Here is a 27,609-nt window from a genome sequence, read left to right as displayed (position 1 = left end):
GTTCAAACTGTCTGCAATCAAATAAAAGTCAAAGTAAATGTAAGGAACACTGCATTTTTATTGTAATTGCATTTTCCATACTGTCCCAACTTTTTCTGATTTGGGTGTTATAGATTAGCACCCTGTCCAGTTTGTGTTCCTTCCACACACCCAGTGTTTCCCAGATCTCATCAGGTCTTACAATGGACTATGCTTAGAAGACTTCTTTAAATAGCAGACATTATAATACAAAAACTGGACCTAAATGTAAAAACATTTGAATACAATCACATAGAAGAAACCGGTCTTACATTAGGCAAGTGGTTCTGGTCCCCTCTAGTGGTAAACCAAATCACTTTTATTTATTGTCAGAAGTATACAGTATTGGAGGTGAGAACGGCTCATTCCATCTGAAGTACATATTTCCTTCTATGTGGGTCTTCGTCTAGATTACTGTGCTTTCTATTGGAAGACCACCTGTACACCAACCTTAGAAGAAACAGAAACATATTTGTAATTGAGTAATTATTATATACATTATTCCAGATAAACCAGTTATAATAAAATATGTCTTTATTATAACAAAGTCAGCATTTGTTCAAATCATTTGGAATGACTTAAGTATGCAGACACCTGACTATGGGTTTTTGGACATGTCATTTCAAAGTCATTCCCCCTATCTGTGGATATAACAACCATCGCTTCTGTGCCTATTGGAATTTGTGTCCATGTAAATGAAAGTGCATTTGCAAGGCATTCTAATTAATTCCAAAGACTCCAGGTATACCTAGAGGGTTAAGGTCAGGGCTCTATGCAGGTCACTGGAGATCCACCACACCAAGTTTGTCAAACCATATCTTACAGACTTTGGCTTTGTGCACAAGGGCACGGTCATGTTGGACCAGAAAAGGGTATTACTGTATTTCTAAACCACCAAAGAATGAGAAATGTCCCATCATTAAATAGTGAAATAGTGAAACACTTGACGATATAATACTATGGAATGAAATACAGCGGCTACAGTAAGGGGGTAAGTTAGGAGTCCTAGTTTGGCCAGCAGAGGGAGCACAGCGTCACTGTTTGTGATCTGTCCTTCGTTCGTGAGCTGTGACTATCTGAGGTGCTTCTCTGTCTGCTCCTGTTTTCCGCTGATGGTCAGCGTTCTGTTGTTTTTAAGAACTCGCCCTGGTTTCTCAATGGGTTTGGGCCCCACGTTATGCACATCCTGGAACAGCAGAAAGCCCCAGTAGCTGTGCAAAGTCCCAGTTATTTGGTGTGAGACACACCTGTAAAACCACAACAGGTAAAGAGGAAGCACAAGCAGCATGAATGGAATGCTCACTTGTTCAGGCCCAGAACCGTGAGGCACAGGATGTTCTTTTATTGTCCTCAGTTCCGAGAGCTTGGTTCGTCACAGACGGCTGTCACATTCCAACCTTCAGTTCTCATTTCTGCGCTCTCCCTTTTATCCACTCTGTAGTAGGTTGTGGATGTTAAATTTTCTATTATTGTTTCTTCGTATTCATCATTTGGCTGACTTCCCTTCAATACTCCCCTTTTAGTTAGTAGTTCTTTAGCTACAGTATCATGGATTGGATCTTTAGCTGCATATGAATTCTGTTTTGTTTTCTTTGCCAGGTATGTGAGGATTTCTCTCTTTGTAGCGAGGCACGCCTTAACCTGGTACAAAAAAACCAAAACTTTTAAGTACACCACACACACACATAAACACACACAGTTTGCTGTTGTCTGATTTGTACATTCCATATCATGAGTCTCTAACCACATACATGCATTGTGCCCCTTGAGAAAATAGAATGTTGTGTTTATTGTTACTTGATTAGATCAGAGGATGAAAAGATGTTCCTGTGTGACCAGTAAAAAATCTGTTTAAAAATTGCCATATTGGGTTGCATCTGAGTCTGTGCTACTGCTTACTGGTTGTGTCAATATTACTGAATAGTTAAAAAATTCTTCTACGGGGGTGAAGAATTTTGCCTGCCAAAATTATTTCACTTTGGCATTGCCGAAACACATGTCATTTGCTTATGGTATAAATAGGGCTAAATGCTCTTATAACTGAACTCCTGCAGTAAATCCTTGCAGTCTTGTTCCAGGATCTAATTAAAAGCTTTGACCAAACAGCAAAAGGTGACCAACTTCATATAAATGCCACAAAGTTGGATGTCCACAAATTTTTATATAGAAAGTCGTACATTAGAACACAGTCGAGTCATATTATTATGACCAGCAGCTAATATCCAGAGTAACCGCCAAGTGCAGCACGGACAGCAGCTAGACGGGCTGGGAGTGACTCAATAAGATCCTGGTAGGTTGTCACAGGTATCTGGAGCCATGCTGACTGCAGTGCATCCCACAGCTGCTGGAGGGTGTGTGGGGGAGGATCCAAAGAGCAAACACGACGATCAAGGTGGTCCCTCAGATGCTCAATTGAGTTCAAGTCTAGGGAATTAGGGGGGCAGGGTAGTACTTGAAAGTCTTGGTCATGCTCTTGCAACCAATGTCGGACATATTTAGCTGTGTGACATGTCACATTGTCTTGCTGGAGGATCCCATCTGCCACAGGGAAGACAATTTTTCCCATGACAGCAAGAGATATATGTGCAGACAGCCTATCTCACACCTTATATACCCACCAAGCCAGCTTACTAAACATGACCTCCTTCATGAGCTATGCGCTGCGTTGTAGAAAGTAGGAAGTGGTCATAACAATGTGACTCGACTGTGCACATCAATACATTAGAAATGAGTACAGCCAATAGGAACAAAAGGGCTGCATAATTAAAAATAATTTGTATCAACATTTATTTTAATGGCACCATGCCTTATTACATATTATTAAACACTTAACAGATGAATAAAATCAAGTAGCAAATTAAATATATGCAACTTTGTGGCAACAGTTTGAAGAAGGCCGTTGTCTGTTCCAGCATTTTAGTGCCCCTGTGTACACCCTGATTTTAGTGTACATGAACTCCAGTGGCTTGGGGTTGAGTGAGTTCTAACCCCATTAAACACGTTTGGGATTTATTTTAACCATAACATTTTAACGAGATCCTCCCAGAAGAGTGGGTTCTAGTTTGGAATGACCCTACAACTGGGTGGTCCCAATTCATAGTTCACGCCATAGGTAAGATCACTTGATTACATAGCACACGTTTTGTGCTTCGGGTACTGTAGCTCCCTCTAGTGGAAGAAAGTAACAACAATATATTTCTGACTAGTGTTTTAAAATTGGCTGATTAAATAAATATCATGTGAAAATAATTATAACTTTGTGACAGCAGTTTGGGAAAGGCCCTTTTTATTACCCTGGTATGACTGTTCCTCCAGTCCACAAAGCAAGGTCAATAAAAACTTGGTTTAATGGTGTGAATAAACTTCACTGGCCTGCACAGAGCCCTGATCTCAACCTAAAAAACACTTGAGATGAACTGGACTATGGGTTGCATGTCAGGCCTTCCCTCTAGTGTCAGATTCTGACCTTATAAATGAATTGGATTTGTAATTGAACCTTCAGGTTGCTGCTGCCTTCACTTTATACGGAGTAGTAATATGATGTAATACAGTAATGCAAAGAAACTCGGAAGCTCTGTAGCTCCCTCTAGTGTAAGGCAAAGACAATAACATTTTACTTATTATTATGTCAAGCTACGTATGTACCTGTATGTAATAATATGTAAAAGAAAATAGGCACCTGGGTTCTATCATTTACCAAAAAATAGAAAATTGACATCTAATCTGTGGTTAGTGTGAGAAATTAGTACTGGTATCTTGTGTAGGATGTATTCCAGCTGTGTGTCCATGAGTATCCAAGTGGCCCCAGACCAAACCCTGTGCATTTTGAAAAAATAAATGTATGCTGTATGCACAAGTATGTGAGCTATATTTTCTGGTTGAGAGGGTTGCATCCTGTAGAAGTCAGGACACTTAAGATTTAAATATAGTCAGGGTGATAACCAATGGGGATATGCAGTTAATAAGCATGTTCAGGTAGAGAGCAGCATGAGCGGGTGTCTGATGGCTGTTTCTGTATGCTCAGCAGTTTAAAGCTATAAAAGTCTTTTAAATTCGAGCACCTGTTTCAGAGAAAAGTCAAGGATTTGTAAGGTTTTACACTGGTAATCTCTACGAGAGATTTAAGTGAAGGAACTTGCTCGAATGACAGCTGTATACACCGACCAGGCATAACATTATGACCACTGACAGGTAAAGTGAATAACTGATTATCCCCTCATCACGTTACCTGTTAGTGGGTGGGATATATTATGCAGCAAGTGAACATTTTATCCTCAAAGTTGATGTTAGAAGCAGGAAAAAAATGGGCAAGCGTAAGGCATTTGAGTGAGTTTGACAAGGGCCAAATTGTGATGGCTAGACGACATCTCCAAAACTGCAGCTTGTGGGGTGTTCCCGGTCTGCAGTGGTCAGTATCTATCAAAAGTGGTCCAAGGAAGGAACAGTAATAAACCAGCGACAGGGTCATGGGCGGCCAACTCTCACTGATGCACATGGGGAGCGAAGGCTGGTCCATGTGGTCTGATTTAACAGAGGAGCTACTGTAGCTCAAATTGCTGAAGAAGTTAATGCTGGTTCTGATAGAAAGGTGTCAGAATACACAGTGCATCACAGTGACAGACCAGTCAGGGTGCCCATGCTGACCCCTGTCCACCACCAAAAGCGCCAACAATGGGCACATGAGCATCTGAACTGGACCACGGAGCAATGGAAGAAGGTGACCTGGTCTGATGAATCACGTTTTCTTTTACATCACGTGGATGGCCGGGTGTGTGTGCGTCGCTTACCTGGGGAACACATGGCACCAGGATGCACTATGGGAAGATGGCAAGCCGGCGGAGGCAGTGTGATGCTTTGGGCAATGTTCTGCTAGGAAACCTTGGGTCCTGCCATCCATGTGGATGTTACTTTGACACATACAACCTAGCTAAGTATTGTTGCAGACCATGTACATCCTTTCATGGAGACGGTATTCCCTGATGGCTGTGGCCTCTTTCAGCAGGATAATGCACCCTGCCACAAAGCAAAAATGCTTCAGGAATGGTTTGAGGAGCACAACAACAAGTTTGAGGCATTGACTTGGCCTCCAGATTCTTCAGATCTCAATCCAATTAAGCATCTGTGGGATGTGCTGGACAAACAAGTCCGATCCATGGAGGCCCCACCTCACAACTTACAGGAGTTAAAGGATCTGCTGCTAACATCTTGGTGCCAGATACCACAGCACACCTTCAATGTTCAATGTGTTCCATGGGAGAAATTTTTCTTTGGAAGAGGACTCGCTAAAACAAAGAAAAAGATAAATCTCCCTGTAAGTCTCCCTGTTACGCCCTAGAAATCCAATTGCGTCTACTCATTCATAATAACTGCCACTTTACTAGATTTACCCTGCCTATCATACAACATTCTCCAAGTGCTTAATCACGGCCAGTCAAAGAGAGGTAAAAAAACCTGATATTTCCTACTTACACTGATCAGCCATAACATTAAAACCACCTCCTTGTTTCTACACTCACTGTCCATTTTATCAGCTCCACTTACCATATAGAAGAACTTTGTAGTTCTACAATTACTGACTGTAGTCCATCTGTTTCTCGACATACTTTTTTTAGCCTGCTTTCACCCTGTTCTGCAATGGTCAGGACCCCCACAGGACCTAGTGGTACTGGAGCAGGTATTATTTAGGTGGTGAATGATTCTCAGCACTGCAGTGAGTCTGACATGGTGGTGGTGTGTTAGTGTGTGTTGTGCTGGTATGAGTGGATAAGACACAGCAATGCTGATTGAGTTTTTAAACACCTCAATGTCACTGCTGGACTGAGAATAGTCCACCAACCAAAAATATCCAGCCAACAGCGGCCAGTGGGCAGCGTCCTGTGACCACTGATGAAGGTCTAGAAGATGACCAACTCAAACAGCAGCAATAGATGAGCGATGGTCTCCGACTTTACATTTCCAAGGTGGACCAACTAGGTAGGAGTGTCTAATAAAGTGGACAGTGAGTGGACATGGTATTTAAAAACTCCAGCAGCGCTGCTGTGTCTGATCCACTCATACCAGCACAACACACACTAACACACCACCACCATGTCATTGTCACTGCAGTGCTGAGAATCATCTACCACCTAAATAATACCTGCTCTGTGGTGGTCCTGTGGGGGTCCTGACCATTGAAGAACAGGGTGAAAGCAGGCTAAAAAGTATGTAGAGAAACAGATGGACTACAGTCAGAAATTGTAGAACTACAAAGTGCTTCTATATGGTAAGTGGAGCTGATAAAATGGACATTGAGTGTAGAAACAAGAAGGTGGTTTTAATGTAATGGTTCATCGGTGTATTTTCTTGTTAACACACAAGGTATTCCCTTTAAGAAACTGTTCAGACCTTCAGCCAGTATGTCAGTATGATTATTTTGGTGTAGGGGTGTGTCACCTATTATGTTAGATTTGGGGAGACAGAGGTAAGTTGTCATACTTGAAAACTGACAAGTATACTGTATTTTATGAGTATAGTCACTGTGTTAAAATTTTCCAGAAGCCCATTTCACTATGGGTCTGTTCGAAAACCTAGTGAGCTCTCTACTTCAGCATTTTACATTATTCTATGCGTGCTCCTGAGAGGAAGGCTGTTCAAATTCTTAGATACTTTAAAATGCTGCCTAGTAAGGTACCTTAAATTTGAACTGTATTTTGACTGGGAGCATCTGATACTTTTTTAGTGGTAAAGGCAATCCCAGCCTTCAGTGCTTTTCACACAAAAAAATTAAAATATGGCAGACGTTCTTTTCAAATGTAAATAAATTCTTATTGATTTTTAATATGTATAAACGTGTACAAGTGACGCCGCTTGAATACATTCTATCTAATCTAAGCTCTGCCTGCCGGCTGAGGCTGAGCAGCCACATGAACAACGATTGGCCTGTTGTTCAGATAGGGGAGCGGGATTAAGCCGGATGGGGACTCTCTCTCAGACTAGTGCGATTACGACCTCTGCTGGCTGGTTGGTGGTGCCTGCACGGAGATGGAAAAGGAGTGCAGTAGAGGGTGTGGCTCTCCGTACACAGCGCTGTACTGCACTGCACACATCAAGTGAGAGGATGATTGACGGGCAGAAATTGGATGCGCTAACGTGGGAGAAAAAGGGGGGAAAAAAACGTGTACAAGTGTATTTATTTGCAAATTCGGGCTTGTCAGTGACAATTGAACTGTTTTCGGTACACGGAGGGAGATGTTAGTTGACATGCTAGCACGTTGTGCCACCTCATCCCATTTGTTTGAATGGCATGAAGCTAACTGTGTTAGGTTAGTAAGTGAAAACTGATGTAATCTCTGTCTAAGTAGTGTGTTCCAATAACCTGCCTTATAAGTCAATGACTTATTAGAATCCTATCTACTGAGGCAGCTGCCTATGTAGGCAGTAGACAACAAGGCAGCTCACTAGGTTTTCAAACAGACCTTATATCTACTCTAGTGGCTTACTTGTACATCTATACCAGTGGCAATTTCTCTAAGACTGCAAGGGAAGCTCAGCTTCCCCTAAAATGTCAAAAATTAAATGGTCAAATATGTACAGTTGTGTTAACATTTCATTGACTACAAATGCGTTAGAACACGTTCATCTCGAAGACGAGTTTGTTCAGAATCAGCTACTTATCACAAATCGACTGACTCGAACTTCTCATACATTCCCGTAGCTCAATGCATTTGCCCGCAGAAGCTGAGCGTCTCTTCACTTCTATGGGGATGCATGGGAGGGTTTTTTTCCATTGCTTCGAAACTCGTTGGTCATTGGATAAATGCCACGATTTTGTCCCGCCCACGGACGCTGAGCGTCTCTGGAGGCGAATGGAGCTGTGGGCGGGTCTGGACGCTGAGCTTCTGCAAGATGATTGGAGGATCAGTTGAAAGGCTGAATCCCGTTTTGATTGACAGCTATCACTTAAAGCTTCAGTCCCATCGTGGATTTTGCGAGTGAAGTCGAAAGACAAACTGCATCCCATTTCAGGCCATTTTCTTGAAAAGGTACAGAGGGCACAATTTATATATAAATAAATTGACAAATTTTATGATGTAAGCCGACAATGAGCTTCCCCTGTTTGATCTATACCACTGATCTATACATACACATTAGTGCTACCCCAGCCACTTCACACAACAGGATAGGAACCGACATACATGAGACTAATTGTACTTGGAGTGGGGACCTAGATTTTTTAGCTTCCCAGTCTTCCATAGTAAAAATATCTAATGCCTACTTATACCCCTACTGGGCATAGCAAGATTCCCCCCACTACGAACAGATAAAAGTGATGTTATTAACACTGGCTTTTTATATCAGAAGAGGTAGAATAATGCCAAAGCTTTGAACAAATGACAAAATAAACTAGGCTTCACCTGTTACATACAAGGTAAGTTCAACACCCAAGAAACAATGTAGTAGCATACACTGAAAGGATCATTGTTTATCAGTAAGGAAGTACTGTACATTTTTCCTTTAAAGCAGTGGTCCCCAACCACCAGGTCATTTATTATCAGGCCGAAGAGAAATAATAAATAATTAGAGATTGCTACAAAAGCAATGAAAACACTGCTTCCATTTCAAACATCCTATCTTTGTGAAGCGGGATTTTCTGCAGTCATGGCAACCAAAACAAAGTTACAAAGTAGACTGGACATAAGGAACACACAGGTGTTATTGGGTGTGTTCGAAAACCTAGTGAGCTGCCTTGCTGTCTTACTGTCTACATAGGCAGCTGCCTCAGTAGAGAGGATTCTACTAAGTCATCGACTCATAACTCAGGTTATTCGAACGCGCTACTTAGACAGCGATAAAATCGGATTTCGCTTACTAAGCTAACACAGTTAGCATCATGCCATTCAAACCAATGGGATGGGGTTGCAAAGCGCGCTAGCATGTCAACTAACATCTCCCTTCATGTACCGAAAATGGCTAAATTAGCTGACAAGCCCGAATTTGCAAATAAATGACACTTGTACAAGTTTATACAAATTAAAAATCAATGATAATTTATTCACGTTTGAAAATAACTCCGTTCGTTTCTCCGCACCGTCTGCCTTGTTTTTTATTTTGCTGTGAGAAAAGTTGTGACGCATTGAATGCTGGGATATCCTTCACCACTAAGGCAGCATCTGATGCTCACTCGTTCTTGAGTCAAAATAGTGTTGAAATTTTAAGATGCCTAACTAGGCAGCATATTAAGGCATCTAGGATTTCGAACAGCCTCCTTCTCGGGAGCGTGCCTAGGATGATGTAAAATGCTGTCTATGTAGAGAGCTCCCTAGGTTTTCGAACACACTCATTGTCTCCTATCACCCCTAGGTGATAGGAGCAAAGAAAGCTCAGGGTCTTGTTGCAAAGAAAGCTCAGGGTCTTGTTGCAAAGAAAGCTCAGGGTCTTGTTGCAAAGAAAGCTCAGGGTTCACACTGATTTTCCATCATTGGTGAATAGTATCATTATGCACTTTGTGCTTTTTTCCAGTCCATGAAATTATATCTTATATGAAACCGTTCTGTGGTGCAAAAAAGGTTGGGGACCGCTGCTTTAAAGACATTACAACTACACTCACACAACCCAGTAATTTGTCCTACCCTTACTGTAGACTATAACAATCTTCTAAAAAACTGTGATAATCTTTACAAAGCTTTACCCCAGAGTGAGAAATAGCAGCAGGAGCAGTGACGTCAGACAGGTCGTAAGGAGTTCTGGGCTGGGCAGCCTTAACAAGGCAAATGGAGGCTGAGGGGTCAGGAGTGAGAACTGTCCAGCAGGTAGAAGAGCTTGATCAAACACATCCTGCAGTTCTGCATGGCCAACCACTACATGGGGAACAACTGAGAAAATGAGAGACAGAGAGGAATCAGGAGAGAGCATTTGCTTAGTAGTATTGGGTGATTTACCACAAACCTAATTTTGAAAAAGAGACAGTAAAAAGGAAAAAAAACTAATATATTCCGCTAGCACACCAGCGCCAAGATTCTGAGCAGCAATATACCCTCCTCGAACCCAATTAGGGATCCACAGCAGCAGACAACAAATTACCAATGCTAAATCGGGAGAAAAAGGGAGAAAATGAATCAATAAAATAGAAAAAAAACAACAACTAATAAAACAAATACTGCAAAGATTTTAAATTAAAAACAGCACAAATAGGAAAAAAATTATATTTTAATGTATTAAGTTAATTGATGCTTTTGTAAGGGGCAAATATAGAGCAGCAATGCTGTAATAAAATTTATCAAACTAAAAAGCATTGGCAAATGGCTTACAAACTGCAAAAACAAGTAGTTCAATAGTTTAAGGACAGTGTTTCCCCATGCATAATTATAATAATAGACATTGTATTCTTTGTGGCAAAGTGTTTAAAAGTCAGCATCAGTCATAATATGTGTGTGTGTGTGGGGGGGGGGGGGGGGTTAGCGGGCGCCCCTGCTTTTTTCAGCGATCCACATATTGCACATATTACAACAATGTGGCTGTGTAGTAGGAAAAAGCAGGTGCTAGACTGGCCTGTCTGTAGTACAGGCCTGTCTCCCTTAAGGTCAATATGGCGGAGCAAGTTCATATGCGGATCAGCGTTGTGTACGGGGAGCCACACCCTGATCAACTTTTGTGCAGGCGGCATCAGTCAGCCAGCAGAGGTCATAATTGCATCAGTTATGAGGTCCCTATCCGACTCCCACCCTGTATGAACAACAGCCAATTGTTGTTCATGTCGGCGCCCAGTCCAGCGGAATGGCAGAGCTGACTTTCGATCCGACGAGTTTGAAATCTCAGCTCTGTGTGTTAGCGTGTTTTACTGCTGCGCCACCTGAGCGCCTCAACCCCGATTTATTAATCACCTAAAATGTTGTAAAAAAATAAAAACTTTCACAGCTACAAGAATTAGACATTGACCCTACTCTACCTCATGTCAAGTACAATGCAAAGACTTAGCACTAAGCAGAACTGTGACCCGGTTTATACAGCACTGAATTTAGCTGCCATAAATTAGCACTGATGAGTGCTAGAGCCCCTGGAACATTGTCTAGTTTGTCTGCTTGTTGGTCTGCTAAGGGCAGAGGCTGTCAGTCGTATTTATTAAAATGTTTTTTTCAGGGGGTTGATATGGTGTTTACAGTTTGGCAGGTTATCTATGGTGGTTTCTGAGTTGGTGCTAGCAATTACTTAGGTATTACAAGTGGTTTCTACAGTCTTGCTAATTGGTTGCTGTGTTATCAAAGGTGGTTGCCTGGGAATAGCTGGCTGGTTGATGTGTTATCACAGATAGTTGCTGGAGTGTTGCATGATGTAGCATTCCAGGTGGTTGCTAAAGCATTTAGGTAATTACCAGGGTATTACCAGGATGTGTTTTAGGGCATTGCTCTGGTGGTTGTCAAAAGTTTGCTACGGTATTTAAGGTCATAGATTGGATGTTGCTAGGGTGTTGATTTTCCAGGCATTAAATAGTGGTGCTAGTGTACTGTACTTGGAGCATTTCAACATCAGACAGGTGCACTATGTTTTGCACCCCATTAAATCTTATAGACTTTTTGGTTTTTATTTAAAATGAAAAGTAAAAATAACACAAAAATGAAAATGTATTAAATAAGCTACATAAAAGTAGTCCATTCTCAAGTAAATAATGAGTGTTTAAATATTCAAACCTTTCAGATGATAGTAGATGCGAACAATGGAATGTTCCTGAGAAAAGATCTCACACTGATATGTTCCTGAGTGCTCCAGTCGGACGGATGGTATGGAGTAGAGCTTGTCTTCACCAGCCGTCACCTCTTTAAACTGATTCACCAACACGGTCTTGATCTTAAACAACATGTTGGTAATGGCAAATACATTTATAAACCATATCATCACATTTGAAGTTACTATATAACCTATATAACCAGTAGTATGTGGACATCTTCTAATTGTTGATTTCAGGTGTTCCACCAATACCCATTGCTAATAGATGTCTAAAAACAATTATATTAAATACAACCCCAAATCAGACAAAGTTGGGACAGCATGAAAAAAGCAAATAATAAAACACACAGAGTTTCTTACACTTACTTTGACTCTTATTTGATTGCAAACAGGATGAACCTGAAAAACTTCATGTTTTATCTGCTCAACTTCATTTCATTTATTAATAAACATCCATTCCTGCATTTCAGGCCTTTAACACAGTTCAAAAAAAAGTTTGTAATGTTGCCATTCCTTTTCACCACACTTAAAAGACGTTTTGGCACCGAGGATACCAAGTGATTTAGTGTTTCAGCTTTTATTTTGTCCCATTCTTCCTGCAAACACGTCTTAAGATGTGCAACAGTACGGGGTCGTCGTTGTTTTTGCATTTTTCATTTCAAAATTCTGCACACATTCTCTATTGGGGACAGGTCAGGACTGCAGGCAGACCAGTCCAGTACCCATATCCTCTAATTCTGCAGTCATGCCTTTGTAATGTGTGCAGCATGTGGTTTTAAAGGTCTTGACGTCTTGAAGGCAGCATATGTTGCTCTAAGATCTCAATGTACTTTCTGCATTAATGCTGCCATCACAGAAGTGTGAATGACCATTGCCAAGGGCACTGACACAGCCCCATACCATGACAGACCCTTGTTGCTGATAACAGTCTGGATGGTCTTTTTTGTCTTTGGTCCGGAGCACACGGCGTCCATTTTTTCCAATAAAGACCTGGAATGCTGATTCTTCTGACCACAGTACACATTTCCACTGTGTGATGGTCCATCCTAGATGCCTCCGAGCCCAGAGAATTAACGCCACCTCTGGACATGGTTAACATAAGGCTTCTTTTTTGCACAGTAAAGTTTTAAGTGGCATTTGTGCATGTTACTCCGTATTGTAGTGCTTGACAAAGGTTTGCCAAAGTAATCGCTTGCCCATGTGGTTATATCAGCTATTGTTGAGTGGCGGTTCTTGATGCAGTGCCGTCTGAGAGATAAAAGATCACAGGTGTTCAGCTTATGCTTGCGCCCTTGGCCTTTTCGCATTGAAATTCCTCCTGATTCTTTGAATGGTTTAATGATATTATGTAGAGGGAGAAATATGCAAATCCCTTCCAATCTTTCTTTGAGGTTCATTGTTTTTAAACAGCCTTTCCTGGATGCTGCTTTTGTACCAAACTATGATTACAATCACCTGTTTGGAATCACATAATTATTTAGTTTTTTCACCTCATTACTAGCCCTAAATTGCCCCTGTCCCGACTTTTTTTGGAATGTGTTGCAGGCCTGAAATGCAGGAATGGAGGTATATTAACAAATGAAATGAAGTTGAGCAGACAAAACGTGAAATATCTTGGGTTCAAACTGTCTGCAATCAAACAAAAGTCAAAGTAAATGTAAGGAACACTGCATTTTTATTTTATCTGCATTTTCCATACTGTCTCAACTTTTTTTGATTTAGGGTTGTTTTTATTTGATTGACCTTAATTAAATTGTATTAATATTTTCAGTGCAGGTTTGAGATATTAACCACAAATACATATCCCTTTTTTTGTTGTACCAGGTGTGCCAGTCATTGTGAAGCTTGCAGTATATGAGTTCTGACACTATATGACTGTGCACAATATCAGCTGACTGGGAAAATTGACAGATAAAATGCCATTGTAGATCTTCTCACCTCTGAATACCTCCAGACTATCAGTATGTCACTCGGCAAAACAAATGGCACCTTACACCACATCTGAGTCCTATTGCTTTCCTTCACAATGATTTCTTTCACTGTCAAAACACACACACACATACACACACACATTACACATAAAAATAACCCCAGCCAAGAGTTCTTTGCTCTTCACCTTGCAACAAGGCTTCTCTTATGGGAGAAATAGAGCCAGCTCGGTCTGCCTAGCATACATGTAATTATAACATTTAAGCAGAGCCTCTGGGGTGACTGCTCAAATGGATGCTGCGCCTCAGTAATTGTAGCTGTGTTAGCTGGAAATGAACACTATGTGCGTAGGAGGGTGCCTGCCACCTTACATCAAGAAGCCAAGAAGGTTACCCACTGGGTGTTCTGTTCTAAATTGTATTATCTGTGAAAGTGTGCCAGGGACTTATGAGATACAAATGCATACAGTGATGTATACTGTATGGCCAAAAGTATGTAGACAACCCTTTTAATAACTGACTTCAGGTGCTTCAGTCACATCCTTGGCTAGCAGGTGTATTATATCATTCATTCACTATCTGTTTTACTCCTGCTTTATCCTAGTCAGGGTTACAATGGGTCAGATTTAATGGGCAAAAGATAGGAAACATCTCAGACAGGGTGCCGGTCCATCACAGGGCACACACACTTAGGGCAATTTCTAGTCACTCCAGTTAACCTGACTGCATGTCTTTAGACTTATGGGAGGAAACCAGAGCACCAGGAGTATGCAGACACCACAAAGAAAGGGTCCTGGTCGCCTAGCAGGGGAATCAAACCCAGGTTCTCTTGCTGTGAGGCCACAGTGCTACCCACTGCACCACTATGCCACCCTGTTTCAAATCAATTATATAAAACTCTGCTTTCAACTATGGGGCAACTTTTCGGGCAAGACTCTTATGTTCCCATTGCCTCTAACATGCACTAAGCTTGAGTGAGCTTTTTTATTATTTTGTTTATGCATTTTCTCCCCTTTTTCTCCTGACTTTAGCATATCCAATTACCCAATTGCATTATGCTACCTCTATACTGATGTTGATCTCCACTCTGGTTGAGGAGAGACTTCAACACGTGTGCATTAGCCGACTGCATCTTTTTTTCACCTGCACAAGGTGAGTTCTTATGCGGATCAGCTTTGTGTACGGAGAGCCACACACTGATAAACGCATTATTCCTCGTCTCTGTGTCTGTGCAGGCGCCATCAATCAGCCAGCAGAGATTGTAATTGCATCAGTTAGGAGTAATCCCCATCCGGCTCCCACCCTGTCAGTTGTTGTTCATGTAGCCACACAGCCAGCTGGATAGCAAAGCTGAGATTTGAAACAACGAGTTTGAAATGTCAGCTCAAAATGGTGTGCTAGTGTGTTTTACTGCTGCCCCACCTGAGTACCAGTGAGCTAAAATTTGATGAATTTGGTGTTATGGAACTTTAGTTGGCTGCACAGACCCCTGATTTCACCCCAATTAAACAGCATTGGGATGTATTGGAACATTGCTTGCAAGTTGTTTACTCTTGCCCAACATCAGTGCCTGATGTGATGTCACAGGGCACAAATTTGTGGAGGCAGCACCATATTGTTACCTACACCGACCAGGCATAACATTATGACCACCCTCCTAATATTTTATTGGTCTCCCTTTTGCTGCCAAAACAGCCCTGCAACTGTGATGCACTGTGTATTCTGACACCTTACTATCAGAACCAGCATTTACTTTGCAACTTTGTAATTTGTTTGTTGGATTTGACCATTCGGGCTAGCCTTCGCTCCCCACGTGCATCAATGAGCCTTGGCAGCCCATGACCCTGTAGTTGGTTTACCACTGTTCCTTCCTTGGACCACTCTTGATAGATACTGACCACTGCAGACCGGGAACACCCCACAAGAGCTGCAGTTTTGGAGATGCTCTGACCCAGTTGTCTAGCCTTCACAATTTGGCCCTTGTCAAACTCACTCAAATCCTTACGCTTGTCCATTTTTCCTGTTTTTAACACATCAACTTTGAGGACAAAATGTTCACTTGCTGCCTAATATATCTCACCCACTAACAGGTGCCGTGATGAAGAGATAATCAGTGTTATTCACTTCACCTGTCAGTGGTCATAATGTTATGCCTAGTCGGTGTATATTGATGGAATGGAATTGAATGAAATGAAAAGGATCGGAATATGGTCGGGTGTCTTCATACAAGGGTTCTTCAAAAAGTTTCCACACTTTTTAACTCTATTTATTATTTAGAATTTCAAAAACAAATGACATCACTTTTCTACAGTCACCTTCTCATGCATTTTCCCAGCATTGTACCAACTTTTTAATGCCATCAGCAAAAAATTTTTTTGGTTGAGGGCATAGCCACTGATTCACCACTGCTTTCACATCATCATCACATGCAAATCTTCTGTCCCTCAAAGCTTCTTTGAGTGGTCCAAAAAGGTGGAAATCAGATGGCACTAAATCCAGACTAAAAGCTCTCTCTCAGTCTCTCAGACCCAACCAATTACTTCTCCTCCCGCCCTTACCGTTTCCAACTAAAATAAAAAAGTGTGGAAACTTTTTGAAGATCCCTCGTACTATATGATCATATAGTTAAATTTGCCCATCCCCCCACCCCCCGGATTTATAGAATAAAAGACATGGCTCATAATCTGTGCTACAATTAATTGCAAATGTGCTCAGTAGGGCAGATGCCAGATGTGAATTTTCTTTAGTGTTTTGGATCAATGTCTTGCTGCAAAACCCAATAAGTTCCCAATAATAGCTCAGTTCACAGATGATCTTCCATTTTTCACAGGATTCTAATAGAGAATTTATCGTTATTATCACTTACAGGGGCAATCCAGAGGAAATTCACAGGTGTCATAATGGCAGGTCATGCAATTATAGACCATTCCAAGCTCCTGGAAACCTGCCCAGTTAAAAGAGAGAAAAGAATGTATTAACTTGGGAAAAATATACATTTGCTAAAATAACTACCAAGTTTTTTTTCTTTATTAATATCTTCAAACAAATTTTTGAAGATATACAGCTTAAACCTCAGTAATAATGGTTTTGAATTTAAATTTATTTTAAGTTTATGTATTCAAGTAATTTGATGTTTATTTTGGTAGAGAAAACTCAAGCTGTCACCATACGCCTTATGAAATTCATCTGGATAAAATCCAAAAACCACCAACAAAAACCTGACCAACAAAAAAATCAGCTAAGCATTAAGGTGACAAATATAGAGCAGGAGTGTTGTTGTTTTGTTTTGGTTTTAAGCCCCTGACAAGTCGAAACTTGCCTGACTGTGGAAATTGATACCTGTGTTCTAGTTTATTTTTTGGCAAGCCAGTTTTTTGTGGTTCATGAATTACATCTGAGCATCAGAACAAATTTCCAATAAAAATAAGGTGAGAGTTTGGGTTTTGTTTCCATTGCCATTCCCATTACATGCCTCCTGGACATGTACGAAATGGCTTTACTCTAAATGGACAGGTAAGATTTTTCATTATTCATATTTATACAGGGTGGCTTGGTGGGTAGCACTGTCACCATACTGTGAAAAGGTTCAGGGTTCATTAGGTCTGTAGGAATTGTTGCCTATCCATTCAAAATAGCATTTATATGGCTGGGCACTGATGTTGGTCAAGAAAGCCTTGATGGTGCAGTGGGATATTACATTAGCACATAAGCACCGAGATTCTGAACTCCTCGGTTCAAAACCACCACCACAATTGGCAGTGCCTGCAGCAGATCTTAATTGGCCACCTATCTGCAGGGTGGGGGCCAGACTATGTTGCAACGACAAGAAATCACTACAGACTTTATTGAAGACTAGAGCGGATAACAACTCTATTATTATTTAATTGTTTATTTATCTATTTATTACCACTGTATGACTTTTAGATCATTCAATTCTGTGTTTGTATGATTTGTGTAAATCGTGTATTTATTTAAAGTATCCTCCAGACCACCCAAGAAGGATGGGCCCTGTTGAGTCTGGTTCCTCTCAAGGTTTCTTCCTGTAATTTTCAGGGAGTTTTTCCTTGCCACAGTCGCCCTCGGCTTGCTCAACAGGGGTTTTTGTATCTGTTGGTCCTGGATTTTGTAAAGTTGCTTTGAGACAATGTATATTGTAAAAAGCGCTATATAAATAAAGTTGACTTGACTTGACTTGACTTGACTATGTGTGGGCGGGTGGGTCTTCATATGCTGTGTAAGGACCCTGATTGGCGGAAGAGATGCCCGTGCAGAATGCAGGGGCGAGAAGAGGAGGGCTGTGCACGTGTCTGAAGAGGCGTGTACAGTGACGTGCTCTCTTCAGATGCAATCTGGTATCTCTCAGCAGAGGAAGACAAAATTGAGTGCGCTAAATCGGGAGGAAAATGGAGAGAAAATGCATAAAAAAAAGCCTTGATGTTCCCGTTCATTCCAAAGCTTTACAGTGGGGCTGAGGTCAGGACTGTGTTTCTTTAAACCAAGCTTTGTCTTTATATATCTTGCTTAGTTCACAGGGGAACAGTCATGCTGGAACAGGGAAGAGCCTTCCCTAAACAGTTGCTGCAAAGTTGAAAGCATATAAAACTGCCAGAAACACATCATTAGAAAGAGTTGTCCCAATACTTTTTTTCAAATAGTGTACTTGGGTTTAATGAAAAATCTTGGCTCTGTTTAATTTGCTAAATTGACTTACCTATGAAATTCAGTTGTTCATTTGACTAGCTAGTCTTAGAAATGATTTGAATCTAAAAGTAATCAGTGTGGCAAATATGCAATAACTGCACTGTATTTGTCACTACAGATACAGAAAAAAGTCTCATGCCAACCATTAATTTACTAATTCAGTTGTTCTAACAGTGAAGATAGTTTTATAAGAGTGAAACCAGAAATATATTAAAAGGAAACAGTCACTTACCACAGGGAGGGATACATCCAAATGCTGTAAAAAGAATGTGAGAAAAAGCGTCAGTAGGTTTAAAAGAAAGACATCAGAAAAGAAGTGATCTCAACCTTGGGGCCTGGACCCCATGTAATGTCTAAACATGGAGTTTAAGAATGTATGTATTATATTAATACAGTGGTACTGTACCTCAAAACTCAACATCAGTTGGTTCTGGGACTGGGGTTGAGATTAAAAGGCGTTGAGTTTCAAGGTATTTTCTCCCATAAGGATGTATGGTAAGCCGGGTAATGGTTCTGTGGAACTGCACATATTTTAGGCTAATCTGAAATAATGGGGTTGTTTTTGACACTTATACACTGAAAATTACACAAATATAATAGAAAAAACACTGAAATACAATTGAAAACAGTTAAATACAATAAAACTTTCACTTTACCTCTTAGTAGTGGAGATGCTTGATCTTGAAATACTGTTTTTCTTAGCGAGCTCAGTAACTCAGTAATTCACATGAGAAGTGACAAAACCACTTTTGCGCTGTCTGTGCCATTATTTTCTATGGAGTGTGCCGGTGCACAAAGCTTAACATGACTTAATGTAACAAAACGAGCGCGGAATTTCATTAGTGGAGAGAACTTATGAGCCGTAATAATTAAGAATTAAGTTTAGTGTTTCTATGTCGTTCTTTTAATACATTAGGTCACATCAAGGTTTTTTTTATGTTAAGCGAACCCCGAGCTATAGCACAAGTTTAAAAGTGAAACAGGAGAAAAATCCAGCTGAACAGAGATACATGTGGACACTTTCGGAGTGGATTTGACGGTTATTCCACACAAATGTCTCAAATACGTGTCATATTCACACTTGACGTTGATGACGTTTCACTGCAGCACTCAAGCTGAGAGCTAAACAAAGCAGCTGTCCATTGTTCATTTGAAACTAGATAAATACATTAAAAAAAAAAAGCTGAACATGCTGAGTTTAAGGTAAACAATGAGTTTAAGGATACAAATTTCCTGAAGAAGGCCGTTGAGTTTCAAAGATTTTGAATTTTGAGGACGTTGAGTTATAAGGTACCACTGTTAATTGAATTTGTGGCTGTCACTTAACCAATGCTCTGTGAAATATGACTTAAAGTACTGTATTGGAAAAATAGCTCATGGGTTCAGGGGTGGTAGTGGGGTCACAAAGATCTTAAGTTGTTAATTGGGTTCAGTGAAGTTTGAGTCTCATGGGTCTACTGATTTTTTTTTTTTTTTTTTTTTTTTTTTTTTTAGAGGAAAGGTCGAATAGGGTTTCTTCTCCAAGCATGTGGCTGAAAACCTTATTATAGATGTTGGAATAACTAGATTGAGCTCAGAAAATCTCAAGAAGTCAAGTCAAATTTATTTGTATAGCGCTTTTTACAATGGACATTGTCTCATTTACATTTTTAGCATTTAGCAGATGCCTTTATCCAAAGCGACTTACAGTACTGTGACAGTATACAATCTGAGCAATTGAGGGTTAAGGACCTTGCTCAAGGGCCCAACAGCAGCAACCTGGCAGTGGTGAGGCTTGAACCAGCGACCTTCTGATTATTAGTCCAGTATCTTTACCACTAGGCTATGACTTGCCCTCAAAGCAACTTTACAGAATCCAGGACCAACAGACCAAAAACTCCTGTTGAGCAAGCCGAGGGTGACAGTGGCAGGGTAAAACACCAGACTCAGCAGGGACCCCTATCCTCCTAGGGTGGCCTAGAGGAAACCCTGGAGAAGAACCCCCTGTTACGCCACCAAACTGGCGGCGTATTATTTTTTGTATTGTGTCACTTCTGCAGCAGGTTTTGCAACCAATAGATCGCTGTCCTGTGCGGAGGAAATACCCCCCCTCTTTGTTGTGTCTCTCTCACTGTAAATATGTCGTACATTATACTAGATAAACTTTTTTAAATGACGTTGTAGGACTCAGTTTCATCTATCTTGATCATTTTTCGTAATTTAAAAAAAAATCTTTTTTAAAATAACTTGCTTGCCCCTAGACCAGGTCGCCATCTACAGTGGTACCTTGTAACTCAACGTCCCCTAAACTCTAAATTATTGAAACTCATTGTCCTTCGTCAAGAAATTTGTACACTTAAACTCAACATGTCTGTTTCTTTCTTTTTTTAATTTATTTATTCAATTTCAAAGTAACAATGAACAGTTGCTTTGTTCAGCGCTTGGATTGAGTGGTGCAGTAAAACATCATCAAACTGTGAATATGAGACGAATCTGCATTTGTGTGGAATAACCGTCAAATTTACTCTGAAAGCTCCACATGTATCTCTGTTTAGCTGGATTTTCATCCGGTTTTACTTTTAAACTTGTGTTACAGCTTGGGGTTCTGGGAAATTGTGAGAGTCAGCTCTTTTTCGAGAGTCTAAAATGTTTATGTTACGTGGGGGGAGAAAACAGGACCCAGGATGCAGAGAATGGTAACAGAAAATTTAATTAATAAAAGTAAACAAATAATAACCAGGGATATAACACTTAACAAAAGAAAACTTAGCTGGGAAAACCGGTGGCTCTGGCACCAGCCGCACCTTGCTGTCACCGGGCAGAAGCACACCTATAGGAAACAAGAGAAAACCTGAACTCGCCTTGGCGTAGTCCGGGGAAACCGGTGGCTCTGGCACCAGCCACACCTTGCTGTCACCGGGCAGAAGCACACCTATAGGAAACAAGAGAAAACCCGAACTTGCCTCAGCGTAGTCCGGGGAAACCGGTGGCTCTGGCACCAGCCGCACCTAGCTGACACCGGGCAGATGCACACCTATAACACAAGGAACACCCCGAACGCACCGCAACGTAGTTCGGGGAATCAGACGGCTTTGTCGTCAGCCGCAGCTGGAAAGAAGCCAATCTGTTTAGCGCAAAGAACACGCCGAACTCGCCGTCGCGACGTTCGGGGAATCGAGTTGGCTTCTTTCCAGCTGCGGCTGACGACATAGCCACCCGATTCCCCGAACGTCGCGACGGCGAGTTCGGTGTGTTCCCGAACGTTGCGACGGCGAGTTCGGCTACGTTTTCCTATGTTAAATGTTATATCCCTGGTTATTATTTGTTTACTTTTATTAATAAAATTTTCTGTTACTCATCTCTGCATCCTGGGTCCTGTTTTCTCCCCCCACGTAACAGTTAATCGTTAAAAAAAAGCTTAATGTGACTTCATTTATTAAAAGAACGACATAGAAACACTAAACCTCTCAATTATTACTGCTCGTAAGTCCCCTCCACTAATGAAATTCCTCGCTCGTTGTTTTAGTACACTCCATAGGAAATAATGACACATCTCATGTGAATGTGCCTTTACTTAATGGAATACAGTATTCCAAGATCAAGCATCTCCACGATTGAGAAGCATAAGGAAACAATAAAGAAATAATGATGAAGTGCAGGTTTTATTGTATTTTTTATTGATTTTTTACTTATTTTTGTCTTAATTGTATTTCAGTGTTATTATATAATATTTGTGTTATTTTCAGTGTATGTGTCAAAAACAACCCCATTAGCCACATTAGCCTAAAATATATGCAGTTCCACAGGACCATGGAACGCAATAACAGGTTTCTCATACATCCTTATGGGAAAAAATACCTTTAAACTCAATGCCTTTTAAACTCAGCGCCACTCCCAGAACCAATTGACATTAAATTCCAAGATACCAATGTATTTAAAAATTGAAACAGAAAATCTTAACTATCAAGTCTATGCCGCTTGCTAGGGGGGATAACCCATAATAAATGCTATGCTAATGTGGTGATACAATTTCTGCAACACATTACGGCCACCTTCAGTGAGAGAAAATATTACTTCATCCTATACAATACTCTACACAGTATGAAATAAAGGAAAGTAAATTGATTTTACCTCTAGGAAGACCGGATGCAAGTGCAATAAAAGTGTCAGCAGCAGCTTGTAACCTTTCTTCATAAACAGTGTCTGTAAGATGAAAGAAGAGGAGAGCAATGTATCTCTTTTGCATGTACTTTGTTTATCATACCACGTCACACAATGCATGATAAGATAAGTATAGAAAATGTGTACAGAAATATGTTTCTGTCCACAAACTATTTGGACATCTGGTCATAATGTAAAAATCTGGTCAGATGTAAAATCTTCTCCAGTGGTTCTGTCACGAATCAAGCCTCTTTGTGCTCCTGGAGCCATGTTTATGTGCCATGCCTCACTCTCCAGAATCACATGTTGAAGGTGGTTCATAGGATCATAGGTCCTCATAACTGGTGCAACTGCGGCCCCTGCTGGCTGACTGATGGCACCTGCACAGGGCTGAGGAATAATGCTGATGGGGGTGTGGCCCTCCGTACACAGTGCCCGTCGGTGTATGAACTCGACTCGTGCAGGTGAAAAATGCAGTCTGTACTGACTGTACGTGCCGGAGGGGGTATGTCAATTGAGAGGTGTCCTCAGTCAGCGGTGAAGGGTCGAATCAGTATAGAGGACGCACGCAGGGTAATTGGACACGACTAGATTAGGGGAGAAAATTGGGGGGAAAAAGTGGGAAAAAAAAACAAAAAACAAAAAACAAATGAAGCTAATGATCCACAGCTGCTCCTCATTGCAGGTAATGCTCAGGGCATTTAAGGGAGCAGCTGTGGATCCTTTGGAGGAGACATGAGTTGTCATGATTTTGGTTTGGTTTAGTTTTGTCATGCTCTTGTTAGTCCATGCTCTTGTTCATGTTTCATGTTTGTTTTTGTTTACTATTATTATAAGCTTTTACTGTCATACTGTGAAATTTGTATGTTGGTGGTGCAGTAAATGAGAGCACTGGGCACAAGAGTGTCTGAGGGCACTGAGGGCAGATCGGACCTTCGTCATGGAAGCCCTCAACCCTGAATTCTCTGTGGGACAACTGGGTTGGCAGAAGGGTCTTTGGTTGACAGGCATGGACAAAAACAGACTAGGGAGCATCCGATGCATCCTTAGCGGGGAAGGCAATCCCAGTATTCAGTGCGGCACAAATTTTCTCACAAAAAATTACAAATATGGTGGAGGAGTTCTTTTTGTAATATAATGTAAATAAATTCTTATAGATTTTTAATTTGTATAAACGTCTACAAGTGTCATTTATTTGCAAATTCGGGCTTGTCAGTGACAATTTAACCGTTTTCGGTACACGGAGGGAGATGTTAGTTGACATGCTAGCACATTGTGCCACCTCATCCGATTGGTTTGAATGGCATGAAGCTAACTGTGTTAGCTTAGTAAGTGAAAACTGTGGTGACGTAATCGCTGTCTAAGTAGTGTGTCCGAATAATGTGACTTATAAGAATTCTCTCTACTGAGGCAGCTGCCTATGTAGGCACAGCAAGGTAGCTCACTAAGTTTTCTAACACACCCTGTATTTCACAATATTTTGGAGACGGTTTGGAGAGCATTTTGACATAGTAGTAGATAATATAGTATAGAAGTAGAAGTGGATATACTTTATTTGTCATATATACATATACAGTTGTACAGTACAATGAAATTCTTTCTTCGCATATCCCAGCTTGTTTGGAAGCTGGGGTCAGAGCGCAGGGTCAGCCATTGTACGGCGCCCCTGTAGCAGACAGGGTTAAGGGCCTTGCTGAAGGACCCAACAGTGGCTGCATAGCCTGGATTTGAACCACCAATCTTCCGGCTGATAGCCCAAAGCTTTACCCACTAGGCTACCACTGTCCCGTACCATAGCTCACAATCAACCTTCTAATTTATTAAATTAGAATTTTTATTAATTCCAATAAAAATTAATTATTAACTAACGTCCAATTTATTTAAAGTTGTTTAATGGGGTTGAGGTCAGGGCTCTGTGCAGTCGACTAAAGTTCCTTCACACCAAACTGATTACACCGTCTTTATGAATGTAATTGTTTTTTACATCTGTTACCAACAAGCTGAAACACATGAACTTAGTAGGTGTCTGCATAATTTTGGCATCTATAGTGTTGCTTATATACCAGTAATTACCAGTATTTGTGTTCTGGTCAAATTCTTGTATGATAGGCATGATTTCAGCCAACAAAAGCTCCTTTAATACTGCATCATATCCTCTTCCTGAAAAAAATTAAGAAACCAGCACAGGACAAGTTAAGAACGATGACAATAAAGTAAGATTTATTTCATTTCATTTTGTGTCACAGTGGGGTCGGGTCCCGGAGCTCAGGTTTATGTGCCACGCCACTCTATCCAAAAGCACATGCTGGAGGTGGTTTGTTTATGTTGTCAAGCCTACGCCTCCTTATTCTGATTGGACTGTAGCCAATGATCCACAGCTGCTCCTCGTTTCAGGAGAAATGCTCAATGTATTTAAGAGAGAAGCTGTGGATCATTTGGTGGAGGCTAGTTTCACTTTGTCATGCTTTTGGATATGATATTTTGTTTTGGTGTTGTTATGGTTTATTGTTTGAGAATTTTGATGGCTCATGCTCTTGCTTAGGAAGTCGTATTTAGTGTTGTAGTCTTGTTCATGTTTTGTGTTAGCTTAGCTTAAGGTCTAGTATGGTTTAGTCATGTTTCATGTGTGTTTAGTTTAGCAGTTAGCTTAGCATTTAGCTTAGCTACACTTGTTTGAGGTGACAGGAAGGGTACAGTAACTTTACTACTTTATACAACTGTGGTGAACAAATTGTAATCCAAGGGTACAGTGGGCACAGGCTCCCCGAAACTTACACAGTTAATGTTTGTAAAATTAACGTAATATTGTCAGAATTTTTTGAACAGCATAAATTAATGAACACAAACCTACTTTGGGTCAAAAGTTTTGCATGTGTTGGCTTACAATTTTAAACAGTTTTGTTGCTGACCATGTGCACATAAACATGGTAAGATATGCCAGACTGCTTGTGGACAGTGGCTAGAGGTAGGGATCCAACCACCATCTCCAGGATTTATGTTGTCTTAATGTACAAACCCAAATCAGAAAAAGTTGGGACAGTATGGAAAATGCATATACAATTTAAATGCAGTGTTCCTTACATTTACTTTGACTTTTATTTGATTGCAGACAGTTTGAACCCAAGATATTTCATGTTTGTCTTCTCAACTTCATTTCATTTGTTAATAAACATCCATTCCTGCATTTCAGGCCTGCAACACATTCCAAAAAAAGTTGGGACGGGGGCAGTTTAGGGCTAGTAAAGAGGTGAAAAAAATAAATAATGCTGTGATTCCAAACAGGTGATGTCAACAGGTGATTGTAATCTGATAACAGTGTGAATGGTCCTTTTTGTTTTTGTCCCGGAGCACACAACGTCCATTTTGTTTCAAAGAAGACCTGGAATGATGATTCATCTTACCACAGTACACATTTCCACTGTGTGTGATGGTCCATCCTAAATGCCTCCGAGCCCAGAGAAGTTGACGCCGCTTCTAGACATGGTTAACATAAGGCTTCTTTTTGCACAGTAAAGTTTTAAGTGACATTTGTGCATGTAACTCTGTATTGTAGTGCTTAACAAAGGTGACAAAGGTTTGCTAAAGTAATATAATATATAATGTTATATAAAGTAGTCCAAAAGCCAGGGTCTGTCATGGTATGGGGCTGTGTCAGTGCCCTTGGCAAAGGTCATTTACACTTCTGTGATGGCAGCATTAATGCAGAAAAGTACATTGAGATCTTAGAGCAACATATGCTGCCTTCAAGGTGTCATCTTTTCCAGGGACGTCCATGCATTTTTCAACAAGACAATGCAAAACCACATGCTGTACACATTACAAAGGCAATGCCGGGGGAGGAAGAGGGTATGGGTACTGGACTGGCCTGCCTGCAGTCCTGAACTGTTCCCAAAACAGAACGTGTGGAAAATTATGAAGGGAAAAATGCGACAACGACGACCCCGTACTGTTGCACATCTTAAGACGTGTTTGCAGGAAGAATGAGACAAAATAAAAGCTGAAACACTAAACCGCTTGGTCTCCTCGGTGCAAAAGAGTCTTTTAAGTGTGGTGAAAAGGAATGGCAACATTACAAAGTGGTAAATGTCCTAACCTTACTGTCCCAAAATTTTTTGGAATGTGTTGCAGGTCTGAAATGCAGGAATGGATGTTTATTAATCAATGAAATGAAGTTGAGCAGATAAAACATGAAATATCTCAGGTTCATCTTGTCTGCAATCAAATAAAAGTCAAAGTAAGGAACTCTGTGTTTTTTATTATTTGCATGCTATCCCAACCTTTTCTAATTTGAGGTTCTATATTTATTTTCTGCATTTTTGTTATCCATTTACTTTCTTAATCCAATTTAATTTGTATATTGTCCTGACTTTTAGCTTAATACCCAACTTTAACCATTGACTTTTTTAGCTTTGTGTTATATGCTTTGCAGTGCTGCAGAAAATTAGCTTGATGCATTGTGGCTAGAGATAGCTAATGCACCATGTATCAAAATTTGACAGCTGACGCTAGCCTGGAAGATGTAAATGAAAAACAGTATTCCTGGCTTTTCAAAGAGACTTGTAGCAACTCGGCTTTTATAGATGATTAAGTCGTAATGGACATAAGAGTGACCTTACAGAACCAAGCATCAAGCAAAACAATGACAATTTAGGTAAAGATAAAAAATCTAATTTACCTTGGCGTTAATCAGGAATGTTCATCAATGTGTAGGCAAAATTTTGTTCTAGATTCAGAATAATGTTTGTACATACAAAATAAAATTCTTAAAGCTATCATTTTTTAACATAGATAATGGATAACTTACCTACTTTAGTTGCAACAGTGATATTTGGATTGGTAAATATTCTATCCAAAGTTTGGAAACAAGCATCTACATTACGAGTGTTATATTCAGACACAATGTAACCCCAGCACAGACGAGCACTGTCATCTGACTCAACAAAGCAATAAAAACAACCCAAACTAATGTCAAATAGTGACATAAAACATAAAAATCTAACTACAGATACAGCCATTTTGCTTATGTATGGATTTTAGAATGTTATTATTTATTTCAGGAACGTGCCATTTTAAATCATAACTGCACATGATCATGACATCATGTACAGTTTTATTTAAAAGC

The 27,609-nt window shown here is 40.5% G+C and overlaps 1 protein-coding gene across 3 annotated transcripts; it reads right to left on the bottom strand.

Moving 5' to 3' along the window:
• Positions 1–286: 286 nt before the first annotated feature.
• Positions 287–27,487, bottom strand: spaca6 (sperm acrosome associated 6). 3 transcript variants are annotated; one of them, XM_062991934.1, is made up of 9 exons: positions 27,292–27,487; positions 24,561–24,647; positions 22,458–22,529; positions 18,580–18,603; positions 16,513–16,590; positions 13,657–13,757; positions 11,682–11,838; positions 9,686–9,869; positions 287–468 (listed from the first exon to the last, which is right to left on the bottom strand). In XM_062991934.1, exons 1-9 carry the CDS (start codon positions 27,467–27,469, stop codon positions 381–383), a joined length of 969 nt encoding a protein of 322 aa, XP_062848004.1. In that variant the 5' UTR covers positions 27,470–27,487; the 3' UTR covers positions 287–380. The 3 variants fall into 3 exon arrangements, with proteins under 3 accessions (XP_062848004.1, XP_062848005.1, XP_062848006.1); XM_062991935.1 differs by lacking the exon at positions 18,580–18,603; XM_062991936.1 differs by lacking the exon at positions 24,561–24,647.
• Positions 27,488–27,609: the final 122 nt, after the last annotated feature.

Source organism: Trichomycterus rosablanca, chromosome 3, assembly GCF_030014385.1.
Source record: "Trichomycterus rosablanca isolate fTriRos1 chromosome 3, fTriRos1.hap1, whole genome shotgun sequence".
Classification (NCBI taxonomy): domain Eukaryota; kingdom Metazoa; phylum Chordata; class Actinopteri; order Siluriformes; family Trichomycteridae; genus Trichomycterus; species Trichomycterus rosablanca.
The sequence above is the reverse complement of the archived record's forward strand: the minus strand, read 5'-3'. Positions and strand labels throughout refer to the sequence as shown.

Excerpts from the sequence above, each read along its gene's own strand:
- spaca6 (XM_062991934.1), bottom strand. The coding sequence starts at position 27,469 with ATGTCACTATTTGACATTAGTTTGGGTTGTTTTTATTGCTTTGTTGAG. Across the intron at positions 24,648-27,291 it reads CACTGTTGCAACTAAAGTAG|GAAGAGGATATGATGCAGTA; the intron begins GTAAGTTATCCA and ends AATTTTTTTCAG. Across the intron at positions 11,839-13,656 it reads TAGTCTGGAGGTATTCAGAG|ATCAAGACCGTGTTGGTGAA; the intron begins GTGAGAAGATCT and ends ATGTTGTTTAAG.